Here is a 22,589-nt window from a genome sequence, read left to right as displayed (position 1 = left end):
CAAATTAATTTTAATTGGCTTTTCTACTATGGAGTGGGCAAAGAGGTGCCCTTCAGAAGGTGGAATCTTTAATTTACACAATCCCTTGCCAATGACCATGTAGAGCAGAGCTGTCAAACTCCCAGCCTGCGGGCCGGATGCGTCACGCACTGGGCACGCCCACGCCTGGTTTAGCGAAGGGAAAAAAAAGTCCCGATACATCACATGATGCCACCGTGAGTTTGGCACCCCTGATGTAGAAGATTATGATTACCCAAGATATCTGGAGGTCACCGTTTCTTACGCTGTCTTACAATATACAATAATTAGCTTTGGGCCCTGTAACTTTTCGTTCCCCAAACATGTCATACTAGAGATAGAAATTCCCGCCCAATCTAAGGAAAATAGAGGACACGATTTACCTTAAATCAATTCGACACATATAGGTGAGTTTGGATTTTCCTATCCCGCAAGGTTCAATAAGATACCTGGACAACAGCACATTCACTCTAATACCAAGGACGGGCGCACGGTCATGTTCCACTGAGAAACTTAAGAGCGCGCATGCTCCCTTAGAGAGATTGGTCCTCCAAGTCCTGTTAGAATCAAGCACAACTTCTGTAAGAATGGATGAGGGTGAAAGGAAGGTGAGCAAGCTTATCCAAATGTGTTTTTATTCCCAGCTGCCAAATCTTAAGAAAGTTGTTTTATGGATACAGTCTGAATAGTTACCTGAGGAGGACACAGTCTCTTGCTGGGTGTGGCGCCATATTGTTTTGTACAAATTGGTAAACATCAGTCTGGCTATCCAAAGTCTCAATGACTTTAGCATCTAAAAGATCTTCATCCCAAAGATGCTGCTCTTTAACGATACGGTTTAATACTTCTTCAGGCGTCGCGGGGATTTCAACCACGGATTTCCACAGCCGCAGAGGTGGACCTTCACAAACCTGCAAGTACATCGATGCTAAAGAGTTTAATCATCTTTATTTCTGGATCGGGATGCCCTGCGCACGGTCACTCACGCCCTTGTCACCTCCCGGCTGGACTATTGTAATACTCTCTACATGGGGCTCCCCTTGAAGAGCACTCGGAGGCTCCAACTGGTCCAGAATGCGGCCGCGCGGGTGGTTATGGGTGCAACTCATTGCGCCCACGTGACACCCCTCCTGCGCGAGCTGCACTGGCTCCCAGTGGTCTTCCGGGTGCGATTCAAGGTGTTGGTTACCACCTTTAAAGCGCTCCATGGCATAGGACCCGGGTACCTTCGAGACCGACTTCTGCCACCAATAGCCTCCCACCGACCAGTCCGCTCCCACAGAGAGGGTCTCCTCAGGGTGCCATCGGCCAAGTTATGTCGGCTGGTGACACCCAGGGGGAGGGCCTTCTCTGTGGGAGCCCCAGCCCTGTGGAATGAACTGCCCCCGGAAATACGTAAGATCTCCGACCTCCGGGTGTTTCGCTGTGCCTTTAAGACCCTGTTGTTCCACCAGGCCGGGCTATCAACATAACGATTTTAAATTGGGGTATTTTAAATTTTTGGGATTTTAATTGGAGCCTAATTATTTAATGATTTTAAATTTTAATCGTTATTTTGTTTTGTGTTTTTAAATAGGCTGTACACCGCCCTGAGTCCTTCGGGAGAAGGGCGGTATAGAAATAAAATAATAATAATAATAATAATAATAATAATAATAATAATAATAATAATAATTTATTGCAACAGTCCTTTCCTTGAATAATCATGATTGATTTAGTCACTGGAACCACACTGATTCAAAATAAAAGATCAAGTCATTTCTGATTGTTCTATATCGCAACGAAAATTTTGTGCCAGTTTGGCAGAGAACACACTGCACAAAACAATACAACAACGGCCTTATTTAGCAATGTTCAGAGAGAGAGCGAGAGAGAGCCATTATCATATTTATGGATTAGAATATTTTATTTGGCCAAGTGTGATTTGTGTGACACAAAGAATTTGTCTCCGGTGCAAAAGCTTTCAGTGTACATGCAAACCAAAAGAATGATAATGATGATGATGATGACGACAACAAGAGAGGGTAGCAAACAAGATAATAAGAATGATAATGTTAATACTACAGCCATACTACATGGGTAAATATACACAGACATTAGACAGCACTGTGAGAATTAGATATTCAGCAGAGTGATGGTCCAACGGAAAAATCTGCCTTTGTGCCTAGTTGTTTTGGCCTGCAATGCTCTGTAGCAAAGAACAGTTTATGTCCAGGATGTGAGGGTCTACAGATATTTCTAAGCCCTCCTTCTGACCTGTGCAACATACAGATCTTCAATGGGAGGCAGGCTGGTTGCAATTGTTTTTTCTGCAATCCGTTTGAGTCTGTGCCTGTCCTGGTTTAGTTGCTGTACCAAACCAGACTGTTATAGAAGTATATATGACACACTCAACAATTCTTCTGTAAAACTGTATCAACAGTTCCTGGGGCAGTCTGAACTTCCTGCGTGGACCCAGGAAGAACATTCTTTGTTGTGCCTTTTTAATGCTGTGTAACTGTCCCTTTCAAATCCTGGGAGGTTATAGAAATCTGATGGACTCTTCTGCTGATATTATGCTGTCCAACGTGATAAGAAGTAGTAAAACACAAGAGTTTCTCCTAAAATCCACACGCATCTCTATGGTTTTAAGCTCCAGATTTAAGCTCCTGCACCAGTTGTTTAACCTCCCATCTGTATGCAGACTCATCACCATCTCAAATGAGGCCAATGACTGTTGTATTGTCTGCAGACTTCGGATTAAGGTTTCCTTGAGGTGGTCATTGGTAGAGGAAACGGGTACTAGATGTAACTTTCCCTAGCCTCATCTGTTGCTTCCTATTTGTCAAAAAAACCCGATTATCCACCTACTCATATGAGCAGATACAGTAAGCTAGATCAATATAGAGAATTTATGGAATGATGGTATTGAATGCTGAGCTAAAGTCCTCAAAAAAGGGAGAGTCAAGATGTTGCAGAATAGACTATAATGACATATCGATAGCGACGTCTGCTGATCCGTTTAAAATTATGAATTTAGTGGTCCCTGAGGTCCGAAAGGTTGAGGACCTCTGATCTAGAAGGTCTTCATGAATACGGATGTCAGAGCAACCAATCTGTAGTCATTTAGCTCCCTGATGGGACATTTCTTAGGAAACAGGATGATGGTAGAGCGTTTAAAGCAAGAAGGGATATAAATCACCCTCAGTGATTTATTAAAAATCTGAGTAAAGACAGTGGCCAGCTCTTTAGCACAGTCTTTCCATCAAGAATGTCTATGGAGTTTCTCAATCATCCAGGTCATAGTTGTCCCAAAGATGCTTTTTCAAGAGGCAACTGGGCTTTCTTATTTTTTCTTTGAAGACGTTTCGTTTCTCATCCAAGAAGCTTCTTCAGCTCTGACTGTATGGTGGGGAATGGAAGGATTTCCATCAAGAAGGAATCAATCCATCTGGCCCTGGAGCTTTTCTGATCTTTTGCCTATTAAATAGACCTGCCACATCTTTTTCTGGAATTACCAGAGGGATTGAGCCAGGGGTGGGTTCTACTTACCTTTACTACCAGTTTGCAACGGGGCCGCGCGCGCGCACTCGCTCGCTTACGCGCACACTCTTCTGTGCAAGTGCAGAAGCATTTTGATGACGTCGGGGTCGGTGGGCAGAGCCTCCCGCTGGTTTTACTACCGGTTCTATAGAAACAGTGTGAACTGGGGCAACCCACCACTGGATTGAGCTTGGTATAGGAGAATGGTCTACTGTTGGTGGTGTATTAGATTACTTTATAGATGTAATATTTAAATCAGTGGTTGACTCATGACAACCCCAAATCAAAATGTTAGGATTTGCTACAACCTTCATTTTTCATTCAGTTCTTCTATCATTCTAATGAAGAATGATAGAAAGGTCTTAAATAAAACATGCCATGTCTTAGAATACATGCATTACACAAACATCTATGCATGATCTAAGATTACAGAAAGACAACGCATGAGATTGAAGGAATATTAACCACATACACTAAATTTTGTCTGTTAAAATTTATGCAGAAACACGAGAAATATGCCAATGTACTGTACCTTTTTATAGGCAAGTTCTGCTGGTTCTGGGGTGGGACAACTGACCCAACCCTTAAATTTATCCTTTATTTCCTTGAAAAAATCATCCATACAGTCCTGGATGTAAGAATGATAACCGGCAGACTCTGAGTTGTTAGTTTGTCCCAAGTCCTCAAAGCTGAGAGGTCTAAGATCTTGTTCTGTATAAGAATTCCGACATCTGCTCATTTCTTCTGGGATCTAAGAGTCAGGAAATGAATAAAACAAGGAGTAAATAATTGGAGGTTCACATGATGAGCGGACATTTGCGTTGTTTTCTTTGTTCTGAAAGTGGCTGTAACTAATATTGTAGTGTTTTAGTGTCAGCAGGACCATATCTAATATCCCCAGAAATATGATATAGTTCTACCAGGGGTGAAATCCAGCAGGTTCTGAAAGGTTCTGGAGAACCGGTAGCAGAAATTTTGAGTAATTCGAAGAACCGGCAAATACCACCTCTGGGTGGCCCCAGAGTATGGTGGGAATGGAGTTTTTGCAATGTCCTTCCCCCTGGAGTGGGGAGGGAATGAGAATTTTGCAGTATCCTTCCCCTGGAGTGGGGAGGGAATGGGGATTTTGCAGTATCCTTCCTCTGCCACGCCCACCAAGCCATACCCACCAAGCCACACCCACAGAACCGGTAGTAAAAAAGTTTGGCTTTCACCACTGAGTTCTACCATCACTGCATGCACACAAACCCAAACTCACATACACAGACACAGACACACATACACAGACACACACACACACAGAGTTAGAAATCACAAATTATTTTTAAGTGGGAATAGTGCAGTTTTTGACAGTTGCCCGTTGTAAGCCCTTACGTTGCATTCCAGCAAGGGCAGCAGCCAGAAAAAAAACATTAGGTGCCAAGAACAAAGATACAACCTCTACAGAATATTAGTTCAAGATGTTAAAAATGAGCAAATAGACAAAATATTCACCTGGAAAAGCTTCTTACACTCAGCAATCATGTGGCCTAAGCCTTGAGTTGCAGCCAAATTCTCATTTAGGTCTTTCTGATCTGGTTTGCCCAGACTCTGTTTCCTTTGCATTACCCTGTCAACGAATGAACAAGTCTAATCAATAAAAGCAGATCAGAATGCACTAATGGTCTGGGATGTAAATGAATAATTAAAGCAAATGGTAGCGACTGCACCTAAAACCTATTTTTATATCTGATTATCTGCCTGTAAGTGTATTTATTTTCAGCTTCTCTCATGGATTTCTACTTGTCATGGGTAATATAATGGATGGAAATGACCCTGATTAATGTTCTCATAATCCACAACTATATGTACTGAAATAGAAGTAAGCCCCATTGATCTCCTTTGCAATCTTATGTGGAAATTAAAAACCACCTGCAGGAGTGGCCAAAATTGTGGAAACCTTTTGGGAAAAGTGTATTTTTGAGGTTTGATGGCTAATAACACCACTTTTTTTTTGTTTTGGAGTTTCGAGATAATCCTATTCCATTGCTGGAATGGCCTGGGAATAGCCCAGATCTTCACCCAATTGAAAATCTACGGAGCCGACTAAAGAAACTTGTTAGTCAGAAGCAACCCAGCAATAAAACCCAGTTAATAGAAGCCATCATTCAATCTTGGTTTCACATTATAACGGCTGCAGAACTAAAATACTTGGTTCACTCCATGGGAAGATGTTGTAAGGCCGTAATTCATGCTAAACATTACCCAACTAAGTATTAACTGACCCGGTGATAATTTTTGTATATCTCATTTTTTCTATGGTGATCATTTTTGTATATCTAATTTTTTCTTCATGTTTCACTTTTCTTCTTTCTACTGTAACTGCTATTCTAATAGCAAATCCTTCATAAAAGTTATTTGCATTACATTCTTGATTAAATTATCTTTCTATTAATATATAATTTTATGGTACTACTCCAAAAAAAAAAAATGGTGTTATTAGCTAGTTTTAGAAAATACACTTTTCCCAAAAGGTTTCTACAATTTTGGTAACTTCTGGCCAACCACCTACAAAACACCACTCACGACAATGAGTGGTGTTTTTGTTCTTTAGTCTTTATTCTTTTTATTTATTTATTTATTTATTTATTTAGTTCTTTATTCATCGGACTGTCTTTTTAATTATTTTTATATAACGTTAAGATAATTTACGAGTCAAAACCAACCTCTTTTGACCAGGCTTTGATCAATTTTTGAAATATCGATGTAGACTGGATAACCATTTGACTGGGATGGAATAAGTTTCTTGTCTTGAACGGGGCTGGACTAGAAGACTTCTGAGGTCCCGTCCAGTTTTACGATTCTAAAACCTTCACATACAGGTGATGAGCAAATTTCTTTGGCAAAAGAACTGAGAGATGACATATGGGCATGATAACATGCAATGCTCAGTCTCTGAAATTAGGTAAAGGTAAAGGTTCCCCTCGCACATATGTGCTAGTCGTTCCTGACTCTAGGGGGCGGTGCTCATCTCCGTTTCAAAGCCAAAGAGCCAGCACTGTCTGAAGACGTCTCTGTGGTCATGTGGCCAAATGACTAAATGCCAAAGGCGCACGGAACACTGTTACCTTCCCACCAAAGGTGGTCCCTCTTTTTCTACTTGCATTTTTTACGGGCTTTCGAACTGCTAGGTCGGCAGAAGCTGGGACAAGTAACGGGAGCTCACCCCGTTACGCGGCACTAGGGATTCGAACCGCTGAACTGCCGACCTTTCGATCCGACAAGCTCAGCGTCTTAGCCACTGAGCCACCGCGTCCCTGTATCCCCAATCTCTGAAATTGGTGGTTTACAAATCATAGCCCTACATAAATAAAACCCAATATCTTGTAATTTTTTCAGGATGGAAAATGAAATACAAAGCAGTTTGGTAGAAACATTTTGCCCCTCGCGCCCCCCCCCCTGTAAAAAAGAACGACAGAGTTAAAAGCAAAAGCTTCTTCAACGGGGTAGCAACCCACTAGTGCTGGAACTTGGGTAGAACCAATATGGAGACTCACCTTGGAGATGAATTTTCTCTTTTAAGGGTGTTCAGGTGGAAAAGAGAAGGTGCTAAGCACACGGCCAGATTTGTTGGCGTCATCTGGTTTTCTTTCACAGCAGCTGTGACGTCACTCAGAAAATACAGAAGAATCTGTAGGACTTCTCGGTTCTCATCTGGTAGAAGCATAATGGCCGCCTTGATTGCCTGGAGGCGCTGGTCTTTTGGCACATCTGCACAAAATTAGAAGTCCTCTCATCAGCTCATTGATTTTTCCACCCATGCAGCATGAATGCATCCCAAAGCAAACTCTTTAACTTTGGCTATTTTTGACTTTAGTCTCAAGCAATTTCCTTTAGTGTGCTGCATACCATTCATGGTAAATGAAAGAATGTTCATTTTTTTTTTTTGGGTCAACAGCATAACTGCCCTCAGGTATTTCCTGCTTAGCCAGAGACTCAAGGTTAAAACAAAGCCCTGAATATGCCAGAGTTAAATTTAGAATTTAATTTGGAGAGCAGCAGAACAGCTAAAAAAGGGCTTTTACAAATTAGATTTATGTAATCTAGTTTATGAATCAGGCATAACAACAGATACTTTATCATTAAAGTCCATCGAACAAGAACTGAAATAAAGATACACCAGTGAAGCATATTCCTCAACTGGAAAGCCAATTTAAAATAAGTAGCCCTTAAATGTATATCTGATTTGACCCAACAAAATATCCAGCTGTGCTTCAACAAACAGATGAACGATGACAGAGCAAAGAAAAGAATTTGTAGTTTAATTTTAATTTAATAATTTAATTTAATTTCCAATTTATATACCGCCCTTCTCCCTAAGGACTCAGGGCGGTGTACAGCCAAGATAAGAACATAGAATACAAATATTAAAAACAGTTAAAAATATATATAAATTTGGCCCAAAAGTTAAGAAATCACAAACCGATTAAAAGAATTTAAAAATTTCTTCTTAAGCCAGCCCGGCTTGCTGGAAAAGATGGGTTTTAAGGGCACGACGGAAGGCACCGAGGTCTTGGATTCTCCTTATCTCAGAGGGCAACTGATTCCAGAGGGTAGGAGCCCCCACAGAGAAGGCCCTCCCCCTGGGGGTCACCAGCCTACATTGTTTGGCTGATGGCACCCTGAGGAGGCCCTCTCTGTGGGAGTTGTAGAGATGACCACCATACAATGCGTTGGTTACAAATACTCTAATGCCACACTTTGCCTTGGTTTACTGCATAAAATTTGATAAAAGGGAACAAAGTTGGAAGAGAAGCTGATATATTTCGGTAAACTTTAGTGTACACTTTGGTACACTAAAGGAAAGATACATTGTGGAGTATCATTGTGGAGCTGGCAGCAGATTCGGACAGTGAGGAGGTTGGGGAGGAACATAGGCCAGTCCTGGAGTCTGGGGAAGGCTCTGATGAGGGCTCTGCGACGGAGGCAGAGAGGGGGCCAGAGCCATATGCCAGTTTTCAGCTCCCTTCTGAGTCAGACATCAGTGAGGCAGACAAACAGCTGGAGCCTGTTCTCAGTGTGCGCATGCACAGAGTTGCCAGACGAAGGGAACAGCTAAAGAACAAGGGTCGCCTTGGGAGTAAGGCCACAGGTGGACGATGAATGGCCCCTCCCAGAGGGAATAAAAGAGGAGCGAAAGGGGAGTGGAGTTTGTAGGAGACAATTAGTTCACTTAATTGGTTCGTGACTCTCAGAGATTTCTTGGTTTGAAGTTTTGAAGATATCGGCCTGGCAGCTGTCCAAGCCAGATAAGGTCTGTGACTGTAAATTCTCCCTTGAAAGACTTTGCTGGATGTGAATGAGAGGTTTTTTGTCGGGACAAGGAGTCTGCTTCATGCTCTTCGGAAGCCTCGGTCAGAACAAGATCTTCCCAAAATACAACAGTTACAAACCACCGTAGTAAATTCTTCTTGGAGGTGGGAAATTCTTACAGTTACTTAATAAAAAGGGTTTTTTGTCAGGACAAGGAGTCTGCTTCATACTCTTACAGAGGGGAACATAAATCCACGGAAATGTATATTCTGGAAATGATAACTCCTCCACCAATCAATGGATTAAAGCTCCCTGTTAAAAACAGCAGCATCGGCTGACCTTATATGGACCTATTCATTTATTACATTTGTTGACAGCTGCCCATCTCATATAGTGACTCTGGGCAATGTATATAATCAAACAAAATGCATAAAAGTAAAATGCATAAAACCCAATAAAACTACGAGTTACATTAAAAATCATTCCTTTGTCTGTGCTAGAGGAAAGGGGAATATTTGGGAACGACTGAAACTACGAACATGAGTGACTTACACTGGTAGATCTGTAAGAACGTCTCTGAAAGTTTGTTGGTCATGAGAGGTTCCGACAGGTTGCGGAAATACTGTTTGAGCATGTCGGCCACATCGTAAGCAGACTGGCCTTCATAATTGACTTTGCCTATTGCGTTCTCATTCATTTGTCGTAACGCCTGGATTCTTGACTTCACTCCAGATTTTCGGAAAAGGCCAACCTGTGCGACGAAAGGAAAGCGTTCGCATTAGACAAAACAGGAAGCTGTTACCAATAACACTTTTTACCTGTGGCACTGGGATTAAATTCAAGATCTGATTTTGGTGAGTAAATAATAGGCCGTACATACAAACCCTCTCTATATTTCGTTACATTAATCCTGATGTGAAAAATCATGTCTCACTGCATTAAAAAGTACTACACACAGGCCGGTCTGGAATTATACTATTAGCTCTTTTTGCTAGGATACCTGTATAGGAGAGGTAAAGTGTTTAGGGGACTTATTTATTTATTTAGTGCAGTAGTCAGCAACCTGCAGCTCTGGAGCCACATGTGGCTCTTTCATCCCTCTGCTGCGGCTCCCTGTTGCCAGTCGGCTCCACAATTGATAGGGCTTTCGGTTAGGACTGGTAGAGGAAAAAGGATGCTGCGCAGGAGGGGACTCTATGGTGGGAGAACCAGATCTCCGGTTGGCAGAGGAGGAAGGACGCCGTGCTAGGAGGAAACTCTATGATGGGGGAACCGGACTTCCGGTTGGCTCCAGAATTGAACAGGGGGCTTCCGGTTAGGACGTTTGTGGCTCTTTGACTGTTTAAGGTTGCTGACCCCAGATTTAGTGCATGACATATCATACATGGAATAGCAATATAAATTAACATTTCACCTAGATTAGTAGAACCCCATAACACGGGTAATGTCCAGGTAGTTCCTCGACTTACGACCACAATTGAGCCCAGAATTTCTGTTGTTAAGTAAGACATTTCTTAAGTCAGTTTTGCTTCATTTTACGACCTTTCTTGCCTCAGTTGTTAAGTGAATCTGGCTTTGCAGCTGACAAGTTAGCAACCCGGTTGGTAAGTGAATCTGGCTTTTCCATGGACTTTGCTTGTCAGACGGTCGCAAAAAGTGATCACATGACCTCGGGACACAGCAACGGTCGTAAGTATGAACCAGTTGCTCCGCATCTGAATTTTGATCACGTGATCATGGGGAGCTGCAAAGGTCATAACTGAAAAATAGTGATGTCACCTTTTTCAATGCCATTGTAACTTTGAATGGTCACTAAACTAACTGTTGTAAGTTGAGGTTTACCTGTATATACACTCGGTTGTTAGCTGAGGGCATATAGCAGTCCAGTATTTTTTTTTAAAAAAAATAGAAACAGTGCTGTGCTTCAATGGTTAGATGGCCTAGACAAGAGGTGTCAAACTCAAGGTGCTTAGATCTGGTCTGCAGAGCCGTTCTGAAAACAGCGAAGGACTGGCCCTCGGTGCCTCTGCCAGCGAAAACGGGCTCCATTTTCACTGGCAGACGGTTGCAGGAGGCCGTCACAGCCAAAAACGGAGCTCGGGAACCTGTTTTTGCTGGCAAAGCGTTCGGGCCACCACAGGCGCCTACACGAATGACGTTAAGATGGCCACGCCCCCCCCGAGATCAAATACAACCCTGATGTGGCCCTCAATGAAATTTGAGTTTAACACCCCTGGCCTAGACATTGATATTTGGACATAGATCTTTTCGACATATTTAGAATAGAATAGAACTGGAAGGGACATTGGAGGTCTTCTAGTCCAGCCCTCTGTTCAAGCAGGAGAACCTATACTATTTCAGGTAAGTGGCTGTCTAGTCTCCTCTTAAAAGCCTCCAGTGATGGATGCCCATGATTTCTGGTGGCAAGCTGTTCCACTGGTTATTTGTCCTCACTGTTAGGAAGTTTCTCCTTAATTCCAGGTTGTTTCTCTCTTTGGTTAGTTTCCAATCATTATTTCTTCTTCTGCCCTCCGGTGCTATGTAGAATAAGTTGACCCCCACTTTTCTTCGTGGCAGCCCCTGAAATACTGGAATATTGTTGTCACCTCACCCCTAATTCTTCTTTAGCCAAAACCCAAATCCTGCAGCTGTTCTTCGGATGTTTTAGTCTCCAGGCCTTTGATCATTTTAGCTGCTCTTCTCTGAACTTTCTCCAAGGTCTCAACATCTTTTTTGTAGTATGGTTTTATAGTATAATTGTGTGTGTGTGTGTGTGTGTGTGTGGGAACACGACTACAATCTAATCATAAATATATTCACTTAACTATCTATTCCAGGGGTCAGCAACCTGCGGCTCTGGAGCCGCATGTGGCTCTTTCACCCCTCTGCTGCGGCTCCCTGTCACTCAAAATATGCGTCACAACCGCCAATGTGGCTGACACCTGCCGGCACACAATTTATTGAGCTTTTCAAACCCCAATAGGCCAACCATGGATAAATCCAAGAAAAGTTTCAGAAGAAAACAGAACGTTTAATTCAACTACTTATGCTAGTTTTGTGGCCGCTCAAGAAATAATCAGGCACGGGAAGGATTTTGTGGCTCCCGGTGTTTTCTTTTCTGTGGGAAACGGGTCCAAATGGCTCTTTCAGTGTTTAAGGTTGCAGACCCCTGATCTATACTAATAGAGTAACTTAAACAATGCAACCTCAGCACTAGCAGACAACGGGAAATGAACATCTCGGGACCGCCTGCTACCACCAATAGCCTCCCACCGGCCAGTATGCTCCCATAGAGAGGGGCTCCTCTGGGTGCCGTCGGCCAAACAATGTCGACTGGCGGCCCCTAGGGGGAGAGCCTTCTCTGTGGGGGCACCTACGATCTGGAACGAGCTCCCCCCGGAGATACGGAGGATCCCGGATCTGCGCACCTTCCGTCGCGCGCTCAAGACTTTCTTATTTCATCAAGCTGGCCTGGCCTAAATCTTTTTCCCTTTTAAATGTAAATTTTAATTTGTTTTTAAATTATTGGGTATTTTAAATTTGTCTCAGCCAAATTATTTAATTCGTTTTTATTCTATTTTAAATTTTGGTATTTATGTGTTTTATTCTGTGGCTGTTCACCGCCCTGAGTCCTTCGGGAGTAGGGCGGTATATAAATCCAATAAAAACAAAACAAAACAAAACATCTCTAAGAGTAGAAGATCCCAATGCAAAGACACTCACCTGATCCAAACAGTTGTTACGAAGGTATCTCATCGCCTGTTGTATGTTCTGCGGAAGAGGTTGTCCGGTACGTTGGACATTAACTATTAGGGGAACGCCAAACACATTTCGGTCTTTATAATCTGGGACTTTTATCCTTTTCATAAACTTTGGCACAGCCCTGTGGAAGATCAGAAATAATCTCATAAACAAACGTGTGTCTTTATAGTCTCCTCTTAAAAACCTCCAGTAATGGATGCCCACAATTTCTTGCTTCTTCTCAAATGTGTTGCTTCTCTCAAATATGCCCCATATGGTTCTGTTTCCAACTCTTTGGCTGTGGGTTAAAAAAATATGCCAGGAAACATTTCACATGGCTGAAAATAGCAGCATAGAAAACCCGATTAAGGCCCTGAAATTTGCAACATTCTGTGATGTTAAGAAAAAGGCATGGGGGGGGGGGAACCCCTTAAAATGTAAGTGTAATATTAGGGAGAAAAGCCGTGAAGAAGTTTTATTAGTACAGGTAGTCCTTGACTTAAAACAGTTCATTGAGTGATTGCTCAAAGTTACAATGGCATCGAAAAAAGTGACTCACACTTATGACCGTTGCAGCATCTCCATGGTCACATGATCAAAAGTAAGATGCTCGGGAACTGACTCACATTTATGACCCCTTGTTTGATCCCCAGGTCATGTGGTCTCCTTTTGTGACCTTCTGACAAGCAAAGTCAATGGGGAAAACCAAATTCACTTAACAACTAATTTGTTAAGTGAATTTACTAATTTAAGAACTTGCAATGATTCACTTAACAACTGTGGCAAGGAAGATTGTAAAAAGGGGGCAAAATTCACTTAACAAAAGTCTCACTTGGCAACTAAAATCTGGGGCTCAATTGTGGTCGTAAGTCGAGGACTATCTGCACTTTAATCAGTGCTGTTATTGTTATCTTATATTGTGTGAGTAATCTACGCTTAGATTAACAGTTAAGACGGACGGAAACTTAATAATTCAAACCAGCATCTAAGAATATAAACAATTCCAAGAAGGATGGTTTTGTTTAAAATTAGGATATTTAGGTCTCATAAATGCAATATTTCCAGATACTGTGGGACTCCTTTAGCTATTACTTCGAAGTCTTCTACCATCATCATCATCATCATGCAATCTATAGTTAGATTCACAGTCTAAGACTGAGGTAGAAATTATTATTACAAGTAGTCCTTGACTTGCAACAGTTCATTTAGTGACCGTTTCAAGTTACAACTGCACTTATGACCATTTTTCATACTTATGACTGTTGTAACATCCCCATGGTCATGTGATTTACATTCTAGTGCATGACAACTGATTCATATTTATGACGGTTGCAGTGTCCCAGGGTCACTGATCCCCTTTTTTGACTTTCTGACAAGCAAAGTCAACAAGGAAGCCAGATTCACTTAACAAATGTGGCAAGAAAATGTTTAAATCGGGCAAAACTCACTTAACGAATTTCTCACTTAGCAACATCAATTCTGGGCTCAATTGTGGTCGTCATAAATTCGAGGACTGCCAGTATTGGCAACAAGGAGTTTTTGGATCTGCATTTCCACAATATTTCAATAGTAGCCACATAGGGCAATAGAAATTTGCAATAACTTAATAATTAATTAATTAATTAGAATTAATAGAAAAAAGTCTAGAATGCGCTGAAATGGATAGGTTAACCAAAGAAATACAAAAAAGAGAAGAATCAGATTATTACAAAATATGGAACAATTGGTATAATTGGTTAAAAATGAGAAATAAACAAAAAATATAGGGGGAAATATTACCGATTTTTAAAAAAAATGTTATTAGATTAAGGAGAGGTGAAGAAATATATTGTAAGTAGAATGTCACTTTGAAAAAATGCTTAAGAAGGAAACATAATCTTTTCGTTTATATGTTGTATAAATGTTTGTTGTGTATATGTTATGTTATGTTTTTTTAATATTTATACTCAAATAAAAATTTATTTTAAAATAAAATAGAAATTTGCAATAACTTGGAGAGTCAGCATTTCCTTCGTTTGTTTTCAAAAATTCAGCAGCAGAGCTTCGAAAAGCAAGCCAATACACTCTCCGTCCGCATCATCGCCGTCTAAACTAAAGCTGTTGTCTTTTCCGCGAGTTGACTTGTCTTTCCTTTGAAAAAATCCATCCATTCACTTAGCAAATCATTTCCCTCCACCAGGCCAATACCAGTACAGACTTTTTTTTAAAAAACAAAAAACAAAATCCATTTTGAATTTTGGGGCCACACCAGAACAAATTAGCTGCTCACATTAAAAAAAAAAAAAAAGAAGTCTTAAGAGCTTTACCAAGAGAATAAATCAATGAATATAGTAGTAATTGCTTAGTTAATCTGCCAGGTCAATAGGTAAGAGGAGAAAATGAGGGTGGCCCTGACAACACAAATAAGAATCAAATACAGATCTAGCAGTCAATGACCCTTTATAATCTTTGCTTGTTCAGGACTCTTGAGAGAAGATGGACACGTGAACAATGGACGTTTTGTGTACTAAATGGTTTGCTTTAGAAAGCTCTCAAACATGTTCTACCACCCAGCAGCTTGTGTCACAGCAGGAAATTGATGTAATACATGGGTGTTTGCCAGAAATAAACTTCATTTCGACAAATGGCCTTTTCAGACACAGCCCCCACTCGACCCCCCTCCCCCCTCTCCCTCCCCGGCCTCTTCCTTTCCAACCACCTCTTCTTACCCACTTGGGTAAAAAGGCCTTTCCGGTTGCTTTCAACTATCCCATAAATCAGAGCCTTGCTATTTTACTTAAATCGTTTTAAGAATTTTTAGTGGAGAGCAACCAAAAGCTTTCGGCAGACCTGGGAATGTCAAAAGCCAAAGAAATTCTAACTCAATGGGATGCTTATTTTTAGGTCTATGAATGACTAGTTCACATGCGAGCACCCCGCCCCATTTATATTTCCACGGTTTGAAAGCGTGTTATTGATATAAGCCTATGCGTAGCTTTCATTTGGTTAAAATACACAGGGGTGGAATGCAATGGAAAAATGAAACAGACACATATTACGACGCCCGCCGAGAATCTCAAGCATGCAAACCGCTCAGCGCTTATTTCGGTCCTTCAGGACAAACAACTTCTGAATTTAGCGCAGGTTCCCTTAATAATAGCATTTGAATAGGAAGAACTTTGATGATGGACTTAAAATACTCAGTCCTAGACAAAAGGGAGGGGGGAGGGGAGGAAAAAGGGTCAGCCAGATGTTGAAGTAGCAATTAAATTTGATACCCCCTGAAAAAATTATTTGTACCTTTTGGGTGTTACAAATGGAAATTATGAAGTGATTTATTTAAAAACAAACATTTTTCATCTATTTAGCCAATGGACGTGAATGTTTGTATATTCTAATGTAACCCTTAAGGCCAGGTAAAAAAGGTAAAGGTAAAGGTTCCCCTCACACATATGTGCTAGTCATTCCTGACTCTAGGGGGCAGTGCTCATCTCCGTTTCAAAGCCGAAGAGCCAGCGCTGTCCGAAGACGTCTCCGTGGTCATGTGGCCGGCATGACTCAATGCCAAAGGCGCACAGAGCGCTGTTCCCTTCCCACCAAAGATAATCCCTATTTTTCTACTTGCATTTTTTACGTGCTTTCGAACTGCTAGGTTGGCAGAAGCTGGGACAAGTAAGGGGAGCTCACCCCGTTACGCGGCACCAGGGATTCAAACCGCTGAACTGCCGACCTTTCGATCGACAAGCTCAGCGTCTTAGCCATGGAGCCACCGCGTCCCTGTTAAGGCCAGGCAGTTTCTGTCAAATGTTCTGGATTTTATCCAATTTTCATGGCCATTGGTAAAAGACTTGGGAACAATAAATAAAATATCTAGAGAGCATCAGCCTGTCCATGCCTGTTTTAAGGTAATGATCATGCATTTATCAGCAAATTGGAGTTCCAATAGGATACAGATTTATTAACAACTGATACCCTTTAGTTGTGAAAATCTTCCCTATAGGTATTTAAAAAACCAATACTTATCCTTCAGAGCCAATGTACTTCCTCCCTTAAAAAAAAAAATCAGTTGGGTTGGATAGGAATCCAGACTCAAGAATTAACAGTAAGTCTTATGATTCGTAGGTCCTATTATTTGTAGGTTCTGACTAGTCACAGGCTTGCTAGAGATGCACACAGTTCCTTACCAGCTGAAACCATGTTTGTTGGAAGGTGTGTATTTCTCCAAGAGTGCAGTTAATTTCAGAAGGGAATACTTCTGCAGCAAGTTCATCTGCGCAACGGACTGGCAGTCAATCTGTAAGGCAACTGAACTCAAGCTGGGTCGATGGGAACTCTGAAAGCTATGCCACCTCATTCTTTGCCTTTAAAAACAGAAAGAAACAACACTGAGTGACTGTGAACTACAAAGGGTTTAAACAGGGGTGGGTTCTACTTACCTTTACTACCGGTTCGCAATGGGATCGCATGCGTAGATCGCCTATGACGACATCCGGGGTGGTGGGTGGAGCTTCCCGCCGGTTTTACTACCGGTTCTTGCGAACCGGTTCAAACCGGGGGCAACCCACCACTGGGTTTAAACATATGGAAAGCCGAAGCAACTGAGTGGTTTGGAATTGTATCCCAATACAGGTAGTCCTTGAATTACAACAGGTCGTTTAGCGACCGTTCAAAGTTACAACGGCGCTGAAAAAGCGACTTACGACCTTAACAGTTATGACCTTTGCAGCATCCCTATGATCACGTGATCAAAATTCAGATGCTGGGCAAGCGGTTCATATTTATGACGTGTCCCGGGGGTCACGTGATCACCTTTTGCGACCTTCTGACAAGCAAAGTCAATGGGGAAGCCAGATTCACTTAACAGCCGGATTACTAACTTATCAACTGCAGTGATTCACTTAACAACTGTGTCAAGAAAGGTTGTTAAATGGGGCAAAACTCACTTAACACAAGTCTCACTTAGCAACAGAAATTTTGGGCTGTGTTGTGGTCATAAGTCGAGGACTACCTGTATAGACTTGCCTATGGGAATTATTAAACAATCTTGCTTCAGAATCTCAGATTTCTACGATATTAATTTTTTAAATCTATTTGTGCAGAATGTATGGCACTAGAGTTTGTTTGAATTGTCAAATGTTGGAATATTACTGTACTTAAGACACTGTTTATACTGTAAGAATTTTATCTGCACTGACCCCATTGAAAGTATGCATGTTGATAAACCAAATAGAGAAAATTTAAATTTGATTTGTTTACCTGAACACAAACATCTGAACAAAGAATTCATGAATCTGGATCAAATTTTTCTCAAAGGATTTTGTAATAAAATGACAGAGGAGGAAGAGTTATCTAGACATTCTAACATGCAACAACTTGGCATAACCTAAGTCTCCTTGTATCCAGTGTTTCTCAGATAATCCATGACACAGAACATAACAGAAAAAAAATAATTTGGCATTCAATGATAACCTAATCAGTAATATTAGCCAGCTACACCACCACACTTGGATAATTAAACTTTTCTTATTCTATGGAAAGTAATTAAGAATTATTTTGTGTCACTCCTACCGTAGAATCTGCTCATCCCTTTTTATAGACAATGTTGTAGCTTAAGGAAAAGGCAATTAATTTCTATAAAGCTTCTGCAACATAATCGCCAAGTAATAAAAATCTTGTCTAAAAAAATTACCAGTTTGATTATTTTAGAAAAATTAAAACATCACAGCTGTAATGTAAGAATATATTGCACTATCCTTTATCAAGCCAAAAATATTCTGAGGTAAACCATTTCCAACCCAGTGGATGGCTTCTGGCTGCATCCATCTGTAGCTTTTCAAGAACATGCCTACCGTATTTATCTTCTTTTTGGAAAACATGAATACTGAAAACTTTTCTTGATGCCTCCCATCACTGCATATTTTAAAATTATGTTTGGAAGTCATCTCCCACAGAAGAAACAAGGATGAACAAGCAGATTTCATGGCACTGTTTCAAATTGCTCTTTTTCCCCTGCCTCGACTGTTTATTTAGTAAATATGAAAGGCATTTTAAATTTACTTTTCATTTCATAAAGTCTTGAAGCTTCCTTCAAACAATCTCGAGAGTTATGCATGACAGGCTGACCTGATTCTTGACCTTGAACTTTTCTACCTTCTGGCATTAAAGGCAGGGTAATAACTTTTCTATGCCCAACACCCACCTTTGATTAATAAAGTCAAATATTAAAAATATGTATGCACATATGAATAAACAGACATGTACTTTATTCTCACACGTGCTACTCTTCTTAGACTAAAATCTGTGTCCACTGACCTGTTGGAGCGAGTCAGTGATGCCCCAACCCCAGAATCCCTTCTCTCCGGGATTCCTACAGCCTCCTCTGTTTCATTCAATGAATTTCCCGTGCTGTCCAGGTCACTAGGGATGGTCCTATCATTGTCCACATCTAGCAGGATTTGCTTGGGGGACGAAGGGCAGGGAGAAATGGAGTCCAAAGCTGAATCAGAGTCCCCTTCATCAGAAAATTTCTCTGACCACTGGTTCACAATTTTCTGCATGCCTTTCACGTGATACAGGATGTCGTCGAGTTCAGGAAAGAGGTCCTCATTCTCCAGATCGGCCAGATTTCCTGTGCTGGAATACAATATGGAACCTGGCACGTTGTCATAAATGCTGAGCCGACTGCACACCGAACTGGAGGAGTTGCGTCTCCTTCCTATGCTCATATCTTTGGAGCTGTCAGAACTGTTCTCACGCCGGAGAGAAAGATGTCCGTGTCCGTGGAAGCTTCCCGTTCTCCAGTTGACCGAACTACTCTTTGGTGGTGCAAAATTGCTATTGGAGAGGGCTTTGGGAAACGTTCCAGGTTTGTGGTCTTCAGGGATGAAAAAGACCGTGTCTTCTGCAAAGCTATCCCTGTTTTTAAAGTTCTGTTCCATGACATCATTAAATGTCGATTGGTTGAAAGGATCAAAGCCTTCTAGGTACATCCCCACGCGCTTATTGTAGGCGCCCAGGCTACGTGTCCTTGTGATGGGACTGGGTGTGCTGACCGCACTGCTCGTCTCCGATTGGCTGCTGCTACTGCTGGTCTGCGTGGAATTGGAAACGCTTCTTTTGCGAACCATCGGGAAATTGATGTGGTTGCCGTTGAGGGTGGAGATCTCCACACAATTAAGTTGCTTCAGTTTCTCTTCGCCCATCCCTTCTTGCAAAATCGGACCACTGATTATCAAGCCAAGCTTTGAAGGAGCTTTGCTTTTCCCATGATGAGAGCCTTTTATCTTCAGACTTTCCATCCTCTTTAACAGGCTCCTCGTTTTGGATTTGGTGTTCTTCTCGTTGGCTTTCACGTTGCAAACGAAACTGGATAACTCTTTGGTGGAGGGCAGGCTGCCTTCGTTTTCCACAAGTTTTCCTGAAGAGGTGATGCTAATGACCGAGTTTGTTCTGGTGGTGACTGCATCGCTCTGGGAGGTAGTTGGCTGGCTGTTGTTGCTACTCATGCTGTGGATGGAAGCTACCTCATGATGTTCACTCTGCTCCATCAGCATGCTCTCATGACTGGTCGCATTGCTAAGATGAGCCACTTCCGGGGATGTGGAATTCATATCAAACTTTGGTGGGAAAATGTTAAATTCTTCCAGTCTGGACCACCTCTTGCTCTCTCTCTGGAACATCCACTTCCCACTGATTGCACAAGGCTCATCTTCATCTGAATCTTCACTCTGCAATGAAATAGGGTACCATGATTAGTTAACATAGGGATGGGTAACGTCTGATTAAGATTTCTAGAAGGACATTTCAGATATTTCTCCATCTGGAAAGTTCTAGCTTCAAGCAGTGATGGGAACTGAAGAATTTGTGGCAAGTTTGTGTGGTTAGGCACACCCAGGTTCTAAGAACTTTAGTGTTTTATAGATGATGATCAGCACTTTAAATTGTTCTCAAAGGATTGAGAGTCAGTGTTGTGACCTAGGCTCACTTAGTCATTACAGGACACAATTAGTCTCAAACAAAACTATTTTATTATAACAGCTGGGAATTACTTCATTCCCAGCTTAGTCCAAATTAATTCCAAAACAAGTCCTTCAGAAAAAGTCCTTCGGGCTTATCACAAACCTTTATCTTCTTTGACACGCTGCCAAAGGCCTTTCTTGGCAAAGCCCCATGAAGTTCAGAAACAAGAGATGCCGACTGGAAAACAGATTTCCTACAAAGAGCTCAAGAGGGGAAGGATACTACAAAATCTCCATTCCCATCCCACTCAAGGGAAAGGATACTGCAAAACCCCATCCCTCCCCATTCCTGGGGGAAGAATATTGCAAAATCTCCATTTCCACCCCACTCTGGGGCCAGCCAGAGGTGGTATTTGCCGGTTCTCCGAACTGCTCAAAATTTACGCTACCGGTTCTCCAGAACCTGTCAGAACCTGCTGGATTTCACCCCTGCTTTTCAGCCTCCTCTAACAGTTTACAGAGTCAGAATATTACCCCAAATAATCTGGCTCCTCATTTACCGAGAAGGATGGAAGGCTGAGTCAACCTTGGGCTGAATCTCCTGGCAATCAGCAGCCTGCAATCCTGCAATTTAATCGTTGTGCCATCACTAGAATTATGAGATGTTTGAATTGTAGCATCTTAGAATTCTTTGCTCATGTTAAAAGGTCTGGCAAGTTTGCTAGTTTTGTCTAATGTTTAAAGGAGCATATTAGAAACCAGGAGGACTTTGAGTTCGAGTCCCATTTTAGGTATGAAAGCTGTCTGGGTGACTTTGGGCCAGTCCTTCTCTCTATCAGTCCAACATATCTCACAGGGTTGTTGTTATGGGGAAAATAGGAGGAGGAAGGAGCATTTAATGTTTGCCACCTTGAGTTATTTATGAATATAATAAAGGCAGGGGGGAAATCTTTTTAAAAAGTATAACTAATAAGACCCAAGAGAGATTTTTTTTTGAAGCTAAGGCCTTTCCTTTCCCTATTTCAGTTTTGTCCACAGCAATATAAAATTGTGCTTTTCAAGCTTCACTTAAGATATTGACATATCTTAATGATAGACTATAACTTAATATAAGTATGCATTATTATTAGAAATAGATAAGCGGACTGAATGTAAGGATTATGATTAACTTGATTAGTTTTATTTGTATTAGAATGTATGACACTCAGATGCCACACTGTTCACGCATTGATTTGATATTTTTTATAAAAAATAAACAAACAAACAAAAAACCTGGGGGAAAAAAAGATATTTAAAAATATTTCACTTGATGCATTTGGAGAAATGGATACAGTATCCATATTACATTCCAGGCACCCCCCGCCCCCAATTATTTATTTAGAGACTGAAAAAAAAAAAGAGAGAGGAATTTAAAACACGACGATCTGATTGACTTTTAAATTAGAAAATTAAAAGCACAAACTTTTCAGAACTGATAAGCTTGGCTTTCCATTTGCATGTGTTTTCCTAAGGGGTGGGAGGTGGGGAAGAGTTATGTGGATGGGCAGGTCAGGCTTCTTCCTTTAGGGCATAGTGTTACTCCCCAGACCCTGAAAACGTGCCTGATAAAACGTGTTGCTTCCATTGGCAATACCTGCACTGTACAACATTAGACATGCAAACGGTATTGTCTTGGTTTATAGAGCAGGGGTCTCCAACCTTGGCAACTTTAAGCCTGGAGGACTTCAACTCCCAGAAGTTGTGCTTCCTCTAAAAAGAGACCAGATGTGCTTCTATGTCAGAGTTGTCAAACTCGATTTCATTGAGGGCCGCATCAGGATTGTGTTTGATCTCGGGGGGGGGGGGGGCATGGCAGGTGGGGCCAGGGTGGGTGTGGCCAGTTCTATGTCACTTTCTCCATTTTGTTTTGTTTTTAGCTTGTTTTGCTAGCCCTCTGCCAGCAAAAACAGAGCTCGTGCAGCGCCCCCCCCGAGCTCCATTTTCGCTGGCAGAGGCACCGCAGGCTGGTCCTTTGCTATTTCTAGGGGGGCCTGGAACGCGGGCTGGTCCTTTGCTGTTTCTAAGCAGGCCAGATCTAAG

The 22,589-nt window shown here is 41.7% G+C and overlaps 1 protein-coding gene across 5 annotated transcripts in view; it reads right to left on the bottom strand.

Annotated features, from left to right (window-relative positions):
* The window catches only part of DLC1 (DLC1 Rho GTPase activating protein), a 334,862-nt gene that overhangs the window by 5,301 nt on the left and 306,972 nt on the right, over positions 1-22,589 (bottom strand). For all 5 annotated transcript variants that reach the window (XM_087874937.1, XM_087874936.1, XM_034411399.3 and 2 more), the window contains 9 exons: positions 18,865-20,279; positions 16,737-16,913; positions 12,556-12,715; positions 9,385-9,583; positions 7,077-7,290; positions 5,035-5,149; positions 4,073-4,291; positions 712-929; positions 402-575 (listed from right to left, as the gene is read on the bottom strand). In XM_087874937.1, the coding sequence (XP_087731063.1) occupies positions 402-575; positions 712-929; positions 4,073-4,291; positions 5,035-5,149; positions 7,077-7,290; positions 9,385-9,583; positions 12,556-12,715; positions 16,737-16,913; positions 18,865-20,279 (2,891 nt within the window). The remainder of the gene's footprint in view (positions 1-401; positions 576-711; positions 930-4,072; positions 4,292-5,034; positions 5,150-7,076; positions 7,291-9,384; positions 9,584-12,555; positions 12,716-16,736; positions 16,914-18,864; positions 20,280-22,589) is intronic.

The sequence above is a fragment of the Pantherophis guttatus genome, chromosome 8 (assembly GCF_059756535.1).
Source record: "Pantherophis guttatus breed Tessera chromosome 8, ASM5975653v1, whole genome shotgun sequence".
Lineage (NCBI taxonomy): Eukaryota > Metazoa > Chordata > Lepidosauria > Squamata > Colubridae > Pantherophis > Pantherophis guttatus.
This window is presented reverse-complemented; position numbering and strand designations above follow the sequence as displayed.